This window comes from Cydia pomonella, chromosome 8, assembly GCF_033807575.1.
Source record: "Cydia pomonella isolate Wapato2018A chromosome 8, ilCydPomo1, whole genome shotgun sequence".
Classification (NCBI taxonomy): Eukaryota; Metazoa; Arthropoda; class Insecta; order Lepidoptera; family Tortricidae; genus Cydia; species Cydia pomonella.
In genome coordinates, this window is record NC_084710.1 from 11,722,317 (window position 1) to 11,742,392 (window position 20,076).

Consider the following 20,076-nt stretch of genomic DNA (forward strand, 5'->3'; position numbering starts at 1 on the left):
TTGAATCTTAAATCGGGTTACTTACGTTGAAATTCTATTGGCACGTGTGTGGTCGATAAATCGTACTATGCCTGGAAAATGGTTAAAGCACTAATTAAAATAGGCTTATGTTTAACTAATCAGATAACTCTAATCGGGCCGCTAGTAATTTATTTGAGTAGAAATAGCGCATTAATTTTCTCGTTAAGATTTGGTGGTCTGCTGACACTGCGGCATTGCAAACTGCATCGCAGCCATAACTGAGTGTTTTTAGTTTTTAAATATATTTTATAATAATATGTATGCTAGTTTTTATGGTATTTATCCATGGGCCAATAGTTGTCTGAAAATAAAGATTTTCATTCCACACACTACATTGTCTTTGAATGCATTTTGAAGTGTAGTCGTGACTAAAACAGCTAGAACTATTGTAATTTTAGACTTTTTTTTGGTTATTAAGTTTTGTTATTGTAAAAAAACTGATACTTAGGGTATCAAAGTATTTTTTGTTGGTCATTATATTTAAAGCCATTAAAATATCAAGTGACGACCTAATAACGATATTTTTGTCTAAAAAATTTAAGTTTTGCCGGACGTAGGTATATGGGCCCATACTTTTTAACTTAAAGTTATGTTTATATGGTGTAAATATTATCGGATTAATTTGAGAAACCTCCTTTAAGAAGGCCGTTGTAAATATTATTGTAAGCAACGTAATAAAGTGTTAATTAAAAACAGATTAAGGCGCAAACAATACATAACATTACCTTGTAACAAAGTTTCTCAAACTCAAGTCTAATTTGTTAATATAAAGTTCCTAAGCAATTCGCACGTACCTACACGTCGTTATTGATATATCATAAAACTTAAGAACCAATTAGAGTTTACAAAGTTTATCAATTGTATCTAGTTTCGTCGTATTGTGATTGCGTGTTGCGACGTAAAATATGGTTTTCCGATACTGAGTTATTATATTATTACACTTGTTACTTTTGTTTTTATAACTTGGCGGGACAAAGTGGCAAATTAAAGGGTTCTTAAAAAAGCGCAGCTGCCCAGTCTTGACGCTCTTCTCAAACAGAGACGTTTGCGGTGACTGGGGCATGTGGGACCCTCTAATACCTCGATGTGTCTTGCTTGGTGCAGTTGCGTATGCTAAAAGGAACGTTGGAAGACCGATGCTGGACTTTAAAGACTGTGTTAAACGAGACATGTCAGTATTTGAAAAATCGACCACTATGCCTGAGAAACCTTAGCTGAAGACCGTGATGGATGGCGTAAGCGTGTTGTGAAGGGTAGAATGCGGCCAAGCCTGGTTTAATACGTTAGATACCAGAAGGTGTCGCAGAAAGCAAACCGGGACTGCAACCTCAGGTGGCATGAGCTTTCTCTGCCAAAAATGTTGGAGGTCATGCCGCTCACGCATCGGCCTCCCCAGTCACCAAACCCGTTATCTAAACAGAAATGTATAAATAGTCTGCAATAGACGCAAAGGCCGATGATGATGACACTTGGGAGTTGGGAGCTGTAAGGTAAGGCAAGTGAGTCACTTACAAAAATGATAAAAAAATTGTAAGCACTTGTAGTGATTACCTAATCTACCTGGATTCAGCAGCTGTTGCACAGGTAACGGGCATTATGATTAATTTTATTAGTAAACAACAATGCAGCAACCACAGCCACTCAACTTATCTAAGTGGCCGCTGCAGAATCTGCGTTGCTGTCGTAATCGGAATGTAACCCTTACAAAGAAAAGTAGACACCACCACACACATACAAAAAAAAAAGAAGTTCCCGTTCTGTTCCCGAATGTCGAAGTAAGAGTTTAATTTCTGGCTGCGACTTCTGAATAGCCATCGAATGAAATTTTAGACTGTAACTATCGACATTTTATTTGTGGGCATTCGTTTAAAAGATACATCTGAGCCCATTCCAACTCGACTCATGTCGGGAATTGCAATTGTACAAATATTGTCTATTTTATTGTGTCTGAAATCAACAATATTCAATTTCAGCTATTGGATCAAATAAAGGTATAAGTATCAAATATACTGAAAGTTATGTAATATGATAAGAGGAAAAATGGGTTTTGAAATGACATGAAAAATTTTCTTCTAACCCTTTCAGAAACTTTCTCCATGCATAATTTTCTTGACTTCAAGTTTTATTTAAGCTATTATTATATAAAGGGATGTCCGTTCACGTCTTTCAGTTAGCTTGTTTTAGTGCTTAGCGAACTAGATTGAATAAAGTATGTTACATAATAAATATCTAATATAATACACAATAATATTTAAGTCCGGTGACAATGCAGTATTATTGATACCATCGAGCTTAGCAATGATGGAGACCAAACAACGATACCTCATTGAGTGTATGTTCGTTGGAATCGACTCGATAAGTTGTTGTGTTTGTGTAAAAAAAAATGTTTCTATATAATTAGGGATTATAGGTATAGGCTGGTCATTAATGCTTCTATATTAGTTACTAATCTATATAATAAACAAAGTATAAATCACATCCATGCCTTTTTCAACTGAAATGCTACGCCACATTCTGAATTTACTTACGGAAGTATGAATTTTACCCAAACCAAACATTATTAGGTACTTTGTATGTATGTAGTTGTTTAGCATAATATTATATTATCATACATTACTTACGGGGTATTTCCATCACTGAACTGCTTCAAATAACTAGAGGTACTAAAGGATAGGTAGCTACTTATTTAAATTACTTAGACTTAACATGGAACTTTACCAATGGTATCGCGAACAGAAGTCATCCACCTCCAGGCAAATTAATCCACGATTACAAATACTTCCTACATAATTACCTGACTAACAAAGACTTATTATAACCAATATGTTGGGCCTTTGGGTAAAGGAACGTTGTAATTGGTTTCTCTATATTTACCACAGGTTGTCGTACCATAGCTTTAGGTAAAATTAGATTTAACTTGTTGTCGTTCAATTGTTATTTAATGTAAAACATTTATACCGATTGAAACCGGTAATCTACGAATCTACATAAATTAATAATCAAAATAAAACGGCGGCTTGGTTTAGCGTAGCTTATGGCAGGAATTTTCTGCAACAGGTACATAATAAAGGACCTTGAATTTTAAGACCTACTTAATTACGGTACATACCGTTGCACACAATATTTTTCCTAAGATAGTAGCAAACACTTAAAATGATAAATAAAATTAAAGTAAACATGATAGAAGTTAGAATTTAAACAACAGTTGTAGGTACTATATTGTATGAATATCATTAAATGACTGCTAAGCAGTTCTGTTATGATCCTAAATACAAACTCCAGCTCGCCCCACGCGCCGCGTGTAATTAAGTTGAATATCTGGAAGACTGAGCTTTGCTCGGAAAACATATAAAAACTCAAAAATGCGCGTTTTCTCAGGAATAAGATATAGCAAGATCGATTTTTCGCCCCCGAAAACCCCCATATAGCAAATTTCATCGAAATCGTTAGAGCTGTTTCACGATCACCAAAAAAAAAATTATATATAATATATACAAGAATTGCTCATTTAAAGGTATAAGATAAAGATAGTTTATTTTTCAAGTAGGCATATTACAATGCGCTTATGAACGTCAAATACATTTAGTTAATTTAGATTGTTACGGGTTGACAAGGGGAAGCCAAGAATAAAGGTCACAAATAAAAATTAACTTTATATATATTACAATAACTAATCCTACTTAACTAACTAATTAATCTAAATTTGGACGCCAGGTGAGTTTCCGTCTGGTGACCGACGAGGTACTCAGCCGAACCGCTGCCGAGGTAAAGGCTAGCTCAGTCAGATTATACTTTTCACATTCAGCCGTACACCAAAAGGGCATGACGATACGCTAAAACAAGACATAATCTACTTTATTCCCCACTACTAGATAGACAAAGTAACGTTAACGGCTAACTATACAAAACTAGGATTTCCTTAATATTAAAACTTACCCCTTTGGTGTAGATGATTTGACACTCACAAAATAACAAAATTTATGTCACATCCACTGGTAGGATTGTCTAGATTTAAATTCCAAAATATTTCCATAAATTCCTTTTTACAATCTTAAATCACAGCACCAGTGGAGAATACATGTCTACATGATTCGCTATTCCAAGTTCAAGTGTCGGTTACAATTTTTCTCGGCATGACCGCAAATATTATTCTAATTCATTCAAATACACAAACTAATCATACAAAAAGTTAACACGTTCCGGGGATCGATCCTCGGTCCTTCAACTTAGAAGTCTAGCCCGCACGCCACTGGACCACCAAGACTCATGGCTAGCGGCCGTAAATTAGTAACCAGTTACAGCGCCTTTAAACCATTGCACCTTATTTCAAAGACAGAAGGTTTATTATAGAATGATGTCGATAATCTAAAGTTGACTTAGTGACATCATAACATGCCCCTTCCCTCATTAAAAAAATAAATAAATAAAATTTATTTATTTATTTTTTATAGTAGGGTTTCATATCCTTAATATGCCAAATTCCAATATTCTTTCCATGTGCGTTGTTTAACCTAAACACAATGTCCGACAATTTTTCCACTACAACAGCCCTGTCAAATTTAGGAGCTAGCTTAGCCATGAATTTGTTACCTGCATTAGACAAATATTTGGTTCTTCTCCAGACTATATCACCTACCTCAAATGTTGCCAGTCTTGTCCCTTGATTATAACGAAAACTACTCTTAATGTGTGCGTTTTTTATTTTATCTTGTACTTCTTTGAATATTGCCCCTCTTTCTTCTAGACTGTCCAGATAAGGTCCCGTATTTACGGTGACACTATCTGTCGGAATAATTAATGGTTGAGCAGAGGGCAAGGGTGTTAAATTCGAAACCGCAGTTTCCCTACCAAAAAACAAGTATGATGGGGTCAGCCGCGTGGTTTCATGAACCGCTGTTCTAATCGCATGGCCTATTTCATCTATACTACTATCCCATTCATTATGCTTCTTTGACGTTATATATGAAGAAATCATTGTCCCTATTACGCGATTTACTCTTTCGGTAGGATTGCTCTGTGGATGATAGTGCGGGGTGTAACTAATTTCTACACAGTACTTTGAAGCTAAGTCCTTAAATAAATGTGACTCGAACTGTTTCCCATTATCACAGACAATCACTTTTGGTGCACCGAATAACAAGAATAATTTTTCTAGAGTCTCGCACATTTTGTCCGCCTTCCCTGTACGTAGAGGAAATAAAACAGTGAACTTGCTGAACAAGCAGGTTACTACTAATAACATGGTGTTACACTTCTTACTCTTTGGAAATGGACCCATAAAGTCCATGGCTACTACTTGCCAAGGCCACTTCACTTCTCTGTGCTGCCCCATATGACCTAGAGGTGACTCTTGGGAGACTTTGCGGCTAGCACAATATTCACACGCCCTTACGTACTGTTTCACGTCTCGAAGCATGTCGTGCCAAAAAAATTTCTGCTTGATCCTAAAATAGGTTTTCCTTATGCCTAAATGACCGGAGGTGGGAATGTCATGACACTCTTGAAGTACTTTTTTCCGCAACGGCTCAGGCACAAAAAGTTTCCACATGTCGTCCTCATTAGGGAATTTTTTCATGGGAACCTTTTTAAACAGTAATCCATCGCTAACCGTCCAACTGGAATTGATGTCCTCTTTGGCTACCTTTGCAACCTTATTCTTATACCAAACGTCCTTGTGACTATCCAAAATTTCGATAACTTCAATTTCACACTCTGTTTGCAGTACTCCTCGAGACAAAGCATCAGGAACAATATGGCATTTCCCCGGTCTATGAATGATGTCGAAATCGAATTGCTGTAGTTTCATAGCCCAGCGTGCCAATCTGCCATGTGGGTCCTTCATCTTATGAAGCTACAGTAGTGCGCTATGATCCGTCACAACTGTAAATCGTGTTCCATCAATGTACGGTCTAAATTTCTCAATTGCGAACACGACACTCAGCAGTTCCCGTTCTGAAGCCGAATATTTCGCCTCTGTATCGTTTAGTTTACGGCTTAAATACGCTACCGGTTGGTCAACATCGGCCACCTTCTGACAAAGAACCGCTCCTACGCCTGTACTGGAGGCGTCACATTGAATTACGAATGGCTTCGTGTAGTCAGGACACGTCATCACTGGTGTTGATGTTAACAGGGTTTTTAGACTTATCCAGGCTGCTTCAGCTTCCTCAGTCCAAACCAACTTCTTCTTCTTGCCCTTGGTCAAGTCATGAAGTGGGGATGCCACCATTGAAAAATCTTTGACAAAACGTCTGTACCAGCTTGCTAGCCCTATGAATCTTTTCAATTCTGTAAACGTTTTTGGTCTAGCGAAGTTCAAAATGGCTTCCACCTTTTCCGGATCTGTTCGAAGACCATCTTTGTCAACAATGTATCCCAGATATCTTAGACTAGGCCTAGCAAACTTACACTTGTCCACATTAACTGTTAAGTTAGCTGTTTTCAGAACCATCATTACCTTCCTTAAGAGACGTAAATGTTCTTCAAACGTAGCTGAACATATAACTATATCATCGAGATACGCCCAGACTTTGTCATCCTCAGCATGAAACAGAATGTCCATAAGCCTTTGCTGAGTTTGAGACGCGTTAACTAACCCAAAAGGCATCACTTTAAAATGAAACAACCCTCTGCCCGGAACGGCAAACGCTGTTTTTTCCTTGCTGCCCTGTTCCAGTTGTATTTGCCAAAATGCCGATTTTAAATCAATTGTACTCAAGAATTTCGCATTACGTAAATTGTCTAATATGTTGGCCACTCTAGGCAAAGGGTATGTATCTCGTTTTGTTACCTTGTTCAGCTGTCTACTATCTAAACATAATCTGTTTTCTCCATTGGGTTTCTTAACAATGAGTACCGGCGAGCACCATGGGCTGCACGACGGTTCCACCACGTCTGTGGCCAGCATCTCATCTAACTCCTTTTCAATTGCTTGTTTAACTATTGGCGAGAAATTGTACTGTTTTTGATGGATAGGTTTACTTTCACCGGTGTCTATACCATGTTTTAAGATATCCGTTCTCCCTAATCCCTTTCCGACAGTGTTCTTCATCTCTTCTATCGACCCCTCTAACCCTGCAAGCTGACTCGAAGTCAGACTTTCTCTAGCGACGATCATAGGCTCGTTCGTTATATTCATCGCAGCTAATTCGCCTTTAACATCCACCTCTTTACCTCTAAATCGTAACCCAATGCCAAATTCATCAAAAAAATCTTGACCCAAGACAAAATTTTGCTTTAAGACCGGCATGACCATCACCGGCATCACCTTAAACTGATCATCAAAGTTAATAGGTACATCAACAACCTCTGTAACTTGGTGTGCAACTCCATCAGCCACAGAAATTTCCACGGGATTCCTTTTAACGGCCTTCAATCCAAGTCTAGTTAGTGTCTCCGCAAAACGCGCATTCACCACCGTGCGACATGCTCCCCCATCGAGCAACCCTACGCATTCGTATCCTAAAATACTCACTACTACATATTTTCTATTGTCATTTACCTTTTTTACTACTAACGGGCACAAGTCTCCATCATTATGAGCAAAGAAACGTTTGACTGTGTCCAACCACGATTGCCATTCATGACCTTCACGTTTGAGGGAGAAATTCAGTTGGCAACGCTCGAACTTCTCCCTTGCCCGTTTCCCTCACAACTACACTCCTTCGACGTTATACCGAATTTCCCACACCTGTAGCAAAAAAGGCGCTGTTTCGGCATTGTACACTGCCTGAATAAATGTCCACTTTCCCGACAGTTCCAGCACCGCTTTACCACTTGTACTGGTCCCTGGCCTTGAACTGACCTAATTTCCGCAATTTCGCCTACCCGTGCATCCGCTTCCTCTGCCCTATTTGCCACACCCCTATACGCTAGATCTGGCTCCAAAACATTGACAGTCATTTTAGGTTGCTCGAAACCTTCACAATTAATCTTCGTTCGTTCCACAATTCGCAGCACATTCATCATATCGGAAACAGAAACAAAGACATCCCTACAAATGGCGCGCTGGTAGTATGGTGATAATTTTTTCTGAATAATTAATACTTTTTCACTCTCCGTGATCCTGTTAGGCAACCGGTTGAACATATTCTGCATGACAGAAATATATATTAGCACAGACTCATCAGTGCCTTGCGTCCTTGCCCTTATCTCTGCTAAAAGCTCCTCCTGATAATAAGGTCTCTGGAATGCACGTTTCAAGAGAACGACCAACTCATCCCAACTACTAACGTACTCTTTATTGGCCCTGAACCAGACCAATGCATCCCCTTCGAAAAAGTCAATCGCGTAACGCCATAGATCTATATCAGTTGCATTTCTAGCCTCTTTTAATTCCGCAACTCGTTCCAAGAATGCGTTCACGCTCATTCTTTTGCCTCCCGCGAATTTAAGACCCCACTGATGAACCGGCACTAACTTCCGTTTTGGCAAAGCCTCTTCCTCAGCCATGGTTGAGTTACGCACTAACCTGGGCCTGCTCCTTGTATCTTGTTCCCATTGACTATCTGAGAACATAACACTCCTATCGCACCTGTCCAAAACCTCCCCATGCTCATGCTTACTCGTAGAAGCGCCCCCTATGTCTTCAGGAACATTAGCTTGGTCATCCAATCTTTGTATAACCAAACGCCCCAATTCCCCTAAAGTGTTCTGTAAAATTTCCCTATCATCTACAGTCAAGTTTTCCCCCTCGACAATGTCGTCTTGCCCTTCCAGCTTATCTACCAGCACCTGGCACTGCTGTAGCAATCCCTCCTTACGAACCCCCTCAGCCTCGGTGACCTGTTTCAATAAAGATAACCTATTTTGAACGTGATATAGCCTGGAGATCAACCGTTTAAACAACGACCTATCTGGTTTGCCAGTCAACTCCGCAATGTAATTTGACAGAACCTGCAGTTTCGCCGAGCATATTTCAAGGTCATATTGCACAGACTCTGACTTTGGTGCCCTAATTTCTAACCCTGAACCTTTGTCCAGCTCTGAACGCATCAGTTCAGTCAGCAGCTTTTTCATAACCGGAGCTGTCGCTGCCTTCAGAACAATCCCCCGGCATGCGAGCTCATACTCTAATTCATCTTTCAATAAAAAATTAGGATCCATTTTTAAATCTATTTACCCGTAGCAATAAGCAATAAATATAAAAAATCTGCAAAAACAATAAAAAACTATCACCAAGAATTAAAAACATTCACATTTCACAATTTAACATTAACATTGAAATAATTCTTAATAATAACCCAAAAGACAAAAAAACACTATTTAAAACTTACAAAAATAAAATCGAAATACTATAGCTATCCAAATACCCTAAATAACCGTAATATACACATCTAAATTTCTTGAATATTTAAAATAAACCATTTTTTATTATACTATACCACTTATTAATCTTAATAGTACTAACCAAGCGACTTAAACATAACCCACTAAGACTTCAAACAACTAATCATAACCCAATAAGCGTTACAATCTTACAATGTGAGGATTACGCTGCAAAAATTGTAAAATTCACCTCAACGAACTTTGACCTGTGACGACCGCTTGCCAACCACCCGTTATTTTACGTTGGGCGCTAATTTGTTACGGGTTGACAAGGGGAAGCCAAGAATAAAGGTCACAAATAAAAATTAACTTTATATATATTACAATAACTAATCCTACTTAACTAACTAATTAATCTAAATTTGGACGCCAGGTGAGTTTCCGTCTGGTGACCGACGAGGTACTCAGCCGAACCGCTGCCGAGGTAAAGGCTAGCTCAGTCAGATTATACTTTTCACATTCAGCCGTACACCAAAAGGGCATGACGATACGCTAAAACAAGACATAATCTACTTTATTCCCCACTACTAGATAGACAAAGTAACGTTAACGGCTAACTATACAAAACTAGGATTTCCTTAATATTAAAACTTACCCCTTTGGTGTAGATGATTTGACACTCACAAAATAACAAAATTTATGTCACATCCACTGGTAGGATTGTCTAGATTTAAATTCCAAAATATTTCCATAAATTCCTTTTTACAATCTTAAATCACAGCACCAGTGGAGAATACATGTCTACATGATTCGCTATTCCAAGTTCAAGTGTCGGTTACAATTTTTCTCGGCATGACCGCAAATATTATTCTAATTCATTCAAATACACAAACTAATCATACAAAAAGTTAACACGTTCCGGGGATCGATCCTCGGTCCTTCAACTTAGAAGTCTAGCCCGCACGCCACTGGACCACCAAGACTCATGGCTAGCGGCCGTAAATTAGTAACCAGTTACAGCGCCTTTAAACCATTGCACCTTATTTCAAAGACAGAAGGTTTATTATAGAATGATGTCGATAATCTAAAGTTGACTTAGTGACATCATAACAAGATATTATAACTAGCAGCCATTTAACTAGAAGTGCTGGAGTAAAAAAAGAATATAATAAACCGTTTAGTTATACAAACGATTACTGTATATACCTAATGTCGGTAACCTTTGTATTTTTTGGGTTCCTCTATAAAGTTGAGCAAAATAGGTATACGAGTCCGTAAATGTTACCTTTATTCGGCTAAACCTACCGTAGCGGTCCTTTCAAAAGTAATGGACATTTATCAATGCGACAGATGAGCAAAGGCACTAATGTGAAAAAACTTTCAGACTCATGGACGGCAATATTTTTATATCTCGGAAGCGGATAACAACGGATGGTTTTTATTAACGTTTCTACTTTATTGGATATGAGAAAATACATTTTGCTAGGTAAGCTATTTTAGTTATTTGCATTATTATATAAATAATAACCGATCAAGAGCATATCGAGTCATGTGGCAGTGACATGAGCAGCGCATGGTCCCGTAGCTATTGATATTACAAAGAAAACGATGCAAACTTATCTCCGGAAAACATAAGTTTTAATTATTCTTGATGGGGTCCCATCATACGGTAACAGTCTAGGTAAGGATTTTTTGTAGGTCGTTCGATTGAGAGCCGTCAAATTCTACACTCGTGATATAAATGGTTTAGGTAATATAGCCGTTATTAATATTATTATCACATATTGAGAAGGTGGGAACAATTGATCCTAACAAAAATTTGCACTTAATTTGCCCAAGCCGATCGAAAAATTACTTTTACAACCATTTAAGTATATATAAAGGGACTATGCTGAACACTTCTAGATTCTAGGTATCAATTTCCTTATATCGATCAGAGATAAAGCAGGGTTTCATTTCATAGCAACAATTGTTCCTTACTAGACTTAAGTCGACCGGGATATGAACAGTGATTTGATTACCATTGTATTGTTTTTTAGCTCCCGATATTTCAAAAATCAGTTATTTTCTCTAATAGTTTCTGATTTTCCCTCACTGTCCCATTTGGTTTTCAACGTAGGACATAGACAAGAAGTATTATCGTTGCTTCTTAACAAGAATACCAATCCCAAATAAGCTGCAAATCCGCTTTAACTTCCAAAGTTGCTAAACACTCTGAGTTGACAAATCTTCTTAAACTATCCAATATACGTACAATGTAATCCCTCGGGTACGACTTTTGTTTGTAGCTCTTGCGTTTTCCGCTAAACTTATTACATTAATTTAATAGGTATTACAGAGACCTCGGCATTGAAAATTGATAAGCCCCACGTAGCCAGCTTATAAAGTTTAAACTTAACGACCGTGTCAAGGTTTCACACTTGAGAGCTCGCAATGCCGTGATATTGGTTGGCTTCATCGAATAGAAAATAGGTGTTTTGTAAGACATGACGTGAGATAGAAGAATTCGTTATATATACTCACTTTACGTTTAGCGGTGTGTAGGTGATAAGGTAAGACTACGTTACTGTGTTATACATACTGTACGGGCTCTATAGCAATAGAAAGTATAAGAACCTGCAGGCTTGTACGCAAACGCATAATGTTTGATAGTTTTCATCACTCCTTTAAATGTACTTGCTTTCAGTACCCCTAGTGTAAATTTAATCGACATCATAACGTGACGAACGCGTTTGCGTTAAGTCTCATTTTGTATAGGATTTTGAGTTTCCAAAACGTCCCGCTTGGCGCGCTCTTTCTAAATCCAATACAAAATGAGACTAAACGCAAACGCGTACGTCACGTTTCGAAATCGAATTTATTTACACTAGGGGTACATATCTTTCAGTTTAGCGACATCACACTGTCATTGGAATCAAATTAACGTTTGCACTATAATTCTTTTGTATGCATGCATGTTTACATGCTTGCTTATTTTCATGTGTACCTACTACTTATGCTTCTAAATAGCCAGGTAAGGAGCAATCGAGCAAAATTGAGCAAGGTATGTTTTTATAACCCAGAAAATCTTCACTGTTTGCTCGCAAGCGAAATGACGAACCGTCAAGAGCTAATAACAACTTTACTAATAGAATTATTTTACGTATTGCCTTATGCTGAATTCTGCCCGCTATATGTATGATTATGTAGTGAATTCTGCGAATTATATATTCTATCACATTATAATAACATTATACAAAATATCACTTATGCAACCCAAAACCCCTTTTCCATGAAAAATCTTGCTCATGGCTAATCGCTTCTCGTTACACGCCTGCGCCAGCGGTGGGAGATGGATGGAGGGTTCAAGTTGCAGTTCAAGTACCCAGTGCGCATCTCAATGGCTCAGACTATAACTGAATGTTATTAAACACTTCAATTACTTATCAGATAAATTGTGCATCTTCAGTCTTAAGTACTAGCATCGAGTTAATTTGCAAACATTAATAAACTAACGGAGAACTTGCTAAATGAACGAACATAATAGAATATATCTGACGAAAAATGAATTGCATAGAAATGCACATTACTAATTCGACTTTTGACACTCGTTAATTATCACATAACTTATGTGTCCCACATGGAGCCACGGTAATGCACAAAGCGAATAGTTAGGCATCTATCAACAGTAGACAATGAAAGCAGGGTAGGAAAACTCCACATTTTGCGTTGTATCGTTCGTCACCAACCTAAGGTGAATACCTACGTATAACCTTCCCTGGTTTATTTGTCTACTAGTATCTGCTATTCTAATTAAGTTTACTAAGTGATCTCAGTATCTTAAATAGATATTTCCATTTAAAAACTACTGAAGCTTTACTTTCACGATTTTTTTCATATTTTTTGGACCCATGGTTCAGAAATTAGGGGAAGTAGGGGAGGAAAATTATTTTTTCTTTCAGAGCGATTATTTTCGAAAATATTGCGTTTATCAAAAAATGGTTAATGAAGACCCATATTCGTTTTGAAAGACCTACCCAACGACACCCCACACTATAGATCACAAGGTATAACTATACCAATTTTCAAAACTACACGAATTATTTCTCCTGATCTTATTAATTTTCTTGAGCTAATTGGAAAAATGTATATTAGTCCTTATACATATGAAGCATAAGGCTACTGGCAACCCTAGTGAAGTATTTTTTTTACTGTGTCACTTTGACTTAGCTTTCATTCGTTGCAATATAAAACATTATTTGGAGAGTATCACTCTTTGTAATAGCAATAAAGATGGAGATACTTTTTAACAGGTTGGTTTTATCAACTTATCACGATCGATAAATTAAGATGTTTTTTGCTACTAGTAAATTTATCCCAATAATATTCCCTACTGGCAACCCTTTCTATGCCTAAGTACGATGAAACCATGCCGACTGACTTAACTTAAATAATCTTTCGCCGGAGGTGACTGAAACTAAATTGTATATTCTACATCTCAACAATATAGGGCACACTTAAATATTATACGGCAAATTACCATTACCACCATATAACATAATCTTTTTAACCCCCGACACAAAAAGAGGGGTGTTATTTGTTTGACGCCAATGTCTGTCTGTCTGTCGCTGTCTCTGTCTGACTGTCTGGCCGTCTGTCTGTCTGTCTGTGGCATCTTAGCTCTCCAATGGATAGACCGATTTCGATGCGGTTTTTATTACGTGAAAGTGAGTTTCCTCGCGCTGGTTCTCAGCTATGTTTGATAAAAAAAATATCCAGCAGTTTGAAGAGTATCAGCTTTTTTCCATAATAAATATATTTTTAGCATAATGCGTAGTGTAAGGGCTTTGTCAAATATTAGTTTAATTGTATTCTTTTCTTATGCATAATTTTTAGGACTTTTAAAGAGGCGGTGAGGCTTGAATCGTGTATTTTTCAAATGTAGACAGTTAAAGGGTTAGACTAGAAATAAATAAAATAGACTAGAACTTCAAATTCCTCCCCCTGCGACGGACTATGTTTTACGAAACATTGGCTTTAACGCTTCAACAAACGCAGCTTTCAAACCCAGGTAAATAAATAGTATCTGAAGTATTCTGAATAAGATGAATGGCAATGGATTCGGGCAAGGGCAAGCTTTCAAAGTACACAAAAGGAATTAGTATGTTTTGTCCTGGAATTATTTTCCTGGAAACAACAAGATCCGCACCTGAAAGGACTATTTAAATTCGGCTTGCGAGCCGCGGTTTGCTGTGCCCTAGGGCATAGACCTTTAAAGGGGGTGCCACCACAATAGTTTAAGGCTACAGGATCACGTGGAGGTCGGCACACACACACACATATATATATATATATATATATCGCATAGGTATATAATAATTGAAAAATTAGTACACAAACAGTCATAATAAGACATGTTACATGTGTTGTACACGATGTACAGAAACTGTAAAATGGTACAAATAGGGAAGGTCATTAAACACAAAATTAACAAAATAAAGGTAGGCAAAAACAACGTCGTAATAAATAACTATACAATTACGGATAATGAAAACAGGCCACTCAGTGTAGTAATTGCCACACAAGGAGACCCGTCATCAATGTCCCTGAGTGTACATTAATATGTCGAAATGTATTGCAATGAGTAATTACTAGTAGCATTTTTTTTAGACTAGACATCGAATTATTAAAAGGATCAGCAGGTTTCGAACAAATATTTATTATTAAAACTGAAACTCGTCTGAAAAAGGTATGCCTAAAATATTACTTGTGAGAAAAGCTCACATGGAATGAAGATCTAGGTCGTAAGGGGAGACGCGGACAACCAAACGTCACTAGCTTTAGTGTACTGAACTATGTGGCTACTTTGGTTGCTACAAGTTGTTTGACGCTGACTGTACAACCTAATCGGAGAGGCGAGCAGGGAGGGTGGGGACCAAAGAGGCCATTTATTTTTTAAGTATAGGCTTAGGTCATAGTTTTAGTTTTTTTTTTTGTAACATATGGACCTTGTGTAAAAGTGTTGTCTGAAATAAATGATTTTTATTTTATTTTTTTATTTTATTATTTATTATTTAGGAGATTAAACTCAAAATAACATTTCTATTTTTAACAAACAATTCCCACTACACACTATTCTCAATTTCGGACCTGTTCGCATTTGCAATACAGGGCTAATATTAAACTGCATTATTTGAATTCAAAGGAATATTGTCACAGAACGAACAAGTATCTACAAGATATTGAATATTGAAGTACACTACGTGCAGATGAAACAAGGCACGAATGTATAGACTCAATGCACCTTGAAATTTTGTAACTTATGATACAAGAAAGCGACAACCACCCACTACCTCAAACGATACTCCTGTTTTATTTTAGCTTCCAATATTGTAATACATTTTTGAATTGAAGTTTGCCAATAATATTCCAAAGGCATGTTATGTTTTAGTGCTCCCATATCAGCAGTTTATAAATGTTACGTTATGTTATGGCAGTTATCAAGCTTTATGACGTTAGATAGCTGCTGTAAGATCACTAGAATATACAATAAGTAGCTACTTAGGGAATACTCATTTTTATATTTTATTTCCAAGAGTAATATGAATACTATTATTATTATTACCTACACTATTAAAGTTTGGAGCACATATTACCATTTACTTGGATTTATTTCGGATAAGGTAATTTGAAATGTCGAAGTCATAAATATAAGCCAAGAAAGTTTGAATAAATCCTCAGGGAAATAAGTAAATCCTGAACTGATTAAATGAATTATTTATCGTCAAGATATAAATCATAAAAAGTTAAAACTGTAATTCATATTTTATAACACAATAAAATAAGACCTTTCAAGAAATTGCTTAAAAAATATGTTCTCCATGAACTCATTCTTAAATTTTGTTATGATTCCCTGTTTTGTGACTATCTCTCATTATTTTCTAATGTTCGTTCATTTTTTTTAAATTAAGTTGCTCTCTCTTCCGCATTACTGCCGCGATTAAAACTCATTTTATCAAGAAGAATGACAACGGGAGCGCCCGCGTCAACGCTGCATCAGTTTTACTGCTACATAACACATAACTCGCCATCGCCATCTAAATGTCACCTTTAATGTAAGGAAAATTGAAATACCAGTGACAGTGGTACCTATTGTTGTTTGTACACGGAATAGAATAGAATAAAACTTTATTTTTTATAATTTAAGTTACAGAGTTTGTTTTACATACATGTGTTATGTATCACTTTTTACATATATGTATAAAGTAAATGGGGCTCAGTTCAGGCATGAACTGGCTCACGCTAAAGCATTCGTCACTGTACGCCGATCCGCAAAATTAATACGATGCAAGAAAATATAGCACGGTTCATACAATAGATCACCGGCTTGTGGTACTTGTGTACGGTCAACATCAAAAGTAGCGTATCAGACTATGCGGCAAAATTATCTATCATTTCCTAATTATTGAATTAAAAGAGATAATATATAGACTATAATATATAGACTTGTATAGAAGAGTATTCGAGGGGGGCAGATACTTTTGGTGCGTTATTCCATCCGCTACTATTGATGCTGATTGTACATTAGTACATACCAGGTGAATAGAGTTGCTTTGACCCGAAAAACATTTTGACCCGAGGGCCACGGCCGGACCTTCGCTTCCTTTTGACGGATCGGATTGCATGGAATTTGGGTCCAACCGCGGGCCGGATTGGCGATCTGTAGATTAAAGGCCACTTCTTAGCTAAAAAGGTAGAAAACAAGCAATCTATCATATCATATCTCAGAAGGAATTATAAAAAAAAAGAAATCCCAACGATGCAATACTGAGGTAAAATATGGTAGGTTTATTAGTAATATCTTTTAAGGTGCTGTCGGTTTAGATAGTGAAATTTTTGAATATTCGTACCTCTTTTTTAGATAACATTATGCGGTTGCCAAAAAATTGATAAACAAACTTGAGGATTTTCTCTAGGGACTTCAGTGATTCTAATCCTGATTTTTTTACTTTCGCACGATAGAAAGTAATAACCACCAAGGGTCAAAACGCTTTTTAATTTTTTTTTAACAATGTATGCAGACAATGTAGAAATATATAAATTCCTTCTAAAAAATGCGCAAATTTATTTTTGAGGAAACTCAGTGATTACCTACTTGTTTCTTTTATTAAACTTGCAACAAATTAAAATTCAAAAAGATGATATCCGCGGTCACGCTTACGTTCAGTGAGAGTAAGAAAAGAACGGGGGCCTACGGGGCCTTAACGCAGAGGCTGTGATACTATCAGGACGGGGTCGTTATGTTCGGCACTAACCTGTTTCAGGCTGAACACTTCGTGAGCTGCCGATAGTGCCGATGCGGGTAAAGCTCGTACATACCTAAGCTTTTACGACTTATACATCCTACGAGTAGTATGTGTTACTAGTTACTAGCAAAGTTGTTTGAAATGTGAAACGGTTTTAACTGCGGTTGTTTGGTGATTTCGGATAGTCCGAATATTGTTCACAAACTATTTAATTACAATGCTAATGAACTCTATTGTACAGAACCCATGACATCATTACACTGTTTACACTTGTATTTTGCAAATAACAAATACGTATCATTTCACCACCGTGCACCGTGTTACTTCTATTCGACAAAAAAATTACAAAAGTTTAACACCTACCTATAAGTATAGACGTTTACATTCAATAAGTAAAGAAAAATATCTTACAAAACCAAAGTAACAAAAATCGTTCCATTTGTTCATATGAATATAACATGTTTATTTTGTTCAGATCGAAAGATGTCAAACATTCAGTGAGGCGTGATTTCCTTGTATAAAAAATATTTCTACCAAAGAAACAGAAAATACTTTTCCACTCATCATATAAATTAGGAACGCATGGACTATTCTAATACCTACAACCACAGCGTTATCTAAGACCTACTCGTACACAGTATTGCAATAAATCATTTTTATTCTTAAACCACAAAGAATTTTATATCACAATCAATTCTTTTCAGATTACGGACCTGGAGGGATTCGTGAATAAAATCAGTGAATGCTGCCCGTCCTTATCATATCTAAGCCTCCTTAGCAACAAAGCCTGTCCCAACCAACTTTCGGACCTTGATAAAGATGAATCCGATTATCAAAGATACAGGTAAGACTTTTTTATTAAACTATAAAGGCTTTCATGCCATGGAAACGCATAAAATTCTATAAACCAATTGTTTCAATTTATTCTTCATCACACTTGCTCGAAAAAGATCTTATTTCATGCAGGCCTATTTTGTTCCCGCGGGAGTTATGGCTTGTTGTTTTTTTTTTTTTTTTTATCGTATGGCATTTTTACTGGATTTAAGTTAGATATTAATCTAGAGATTGATGTTTGCACTCTTCAGATACTCGATGGCCCTTTCACTAAGGTTCGCGAGGTCTTCAATCCGTCCCTTGAATTTGGTGAGAGGGCATTCCAGAACAATGTGTTCGACCGTCTGCTCAGGGTCACCACACAAACACTGAGGGGAGTCACACCAGCCCCATTTATGCCAATGGTGGGCACAGTTTCCAACACCTGTTCGTATGCGGTTCAGTTGACTCCATACCCGGCGCGGTTTGTCGAAGCCAGGTGGACGTTTATTTGGGTTGAGTGTGAAAAGTTGTTTTTCCTTCAATTGTTGGGCATTCTACTCAGTCATCCATGAGTCGCGTATATCCCACTCGTTGTCAATATGCACCATACCAAGAGCTGGCAGGTTACGGGACTTGAGTCGTTTCTCTCCGAAATCACTTGTTGTTAATTAAAGGCACAAGAAAGCATAGAGGCTATTTTAACGCCGCTTTTGTTGCATGTCCCTTAATTCCACTATCGATACGATTGGTCAGCTAACAGGGAGGCTGATTCTGATTCTACAACTTGTTACGGTTTTTGATATTGTTGCGAACGATATGCACTGGTAGTCGTGCCATTTCACATCTCGCACGCGCTTATTAGTGCGCTTGAGATACACTGAATAGGGAATGCGATAACCGGTCAAACTTCATAACCGGTTTTGATTACCTACCTTGACGAGAAGAACTAATGTGAGGATTTTCAATTCCAATGTAAATGCCGCCGTACGGGTGCGAAACCTGGTTTGTCCGCAAAGACCTAATGACGAAACTCCAAGTGTTTGTGAACAAATGCTTAAGGCAAACTCTGCACATCTTTTGGCCTAACTGGATCACAAACGCTCACTTATGGAGAATCACCGGACAAGGACCCGTATATAAGGAGATCCAAACGCGCAAATGGCATTGGATTGGGCATATCCTCAGGAAGCCTGACACCCACCTATCCAAGGTGGCCCTGATCTGGAAGATGCCCGGAAAACGGAAACATGGTCGCCCTAAATCTACTTGGCGCCGTTCCGTGGAGCAAGAGTTGGGTGTATTGGGGATGGGGTGGGAAGAGGTTACCCAAGCTGCCCAGGACCGGAGTCAGTGGAAGAAAATGGTTCGAGCCCTACACCCCAGCAGGGGGTAACAGGATGAAAAGTAGAAAAAAAAATTAGACAACATTACGAAAATAAAGGTACACCAAGTTTTTTGGATGCCAGCGCAGCTTTCCCTTCCAGGTGGCTACGGAATTGGATGTCACTGGAAATGTCGGCATCAAGGATCCCAATACTCGCTGACATGGTAAGAGCTGTGCCTTGGAACTGTGGGACCACAGTAAATGGGGTTTTCTTAGCGGTAAACGCGCAAGGTCTTTGTATATAACCTTGGACGTGATACAATTTTCAATAAGAATATTTCATAAATAAAGGAAGTAAGGTGT

General features: G+C 37.6%; 1 protein-coding gene across 2 annotated transcripts in view; it reads left to right on the forward strand.

The window, feature by feature from the left end:
• Positions 1 to 20,076, forward strand: part of LOC133520591 (leucine-rich melanocyte differentiation-associated protein-like) — a 70,148-nt gene that overhangs the window by 29,548 nt on the left and 20,524 nt on the right. For both annotated transcript variants that reach the window (XM_061855096.1, XM_061855095.1), the window contains exon 4: positions 18,278 to 18,417. In XM_061855096.1, the coding sequence (XP_061711080.1) occupies positions 18,278 to 18,417 (140 nt within the window). The remainder of the gene's footprint in view (positions 1 to 18,277; positions 18,418 to 20,076) is intronic.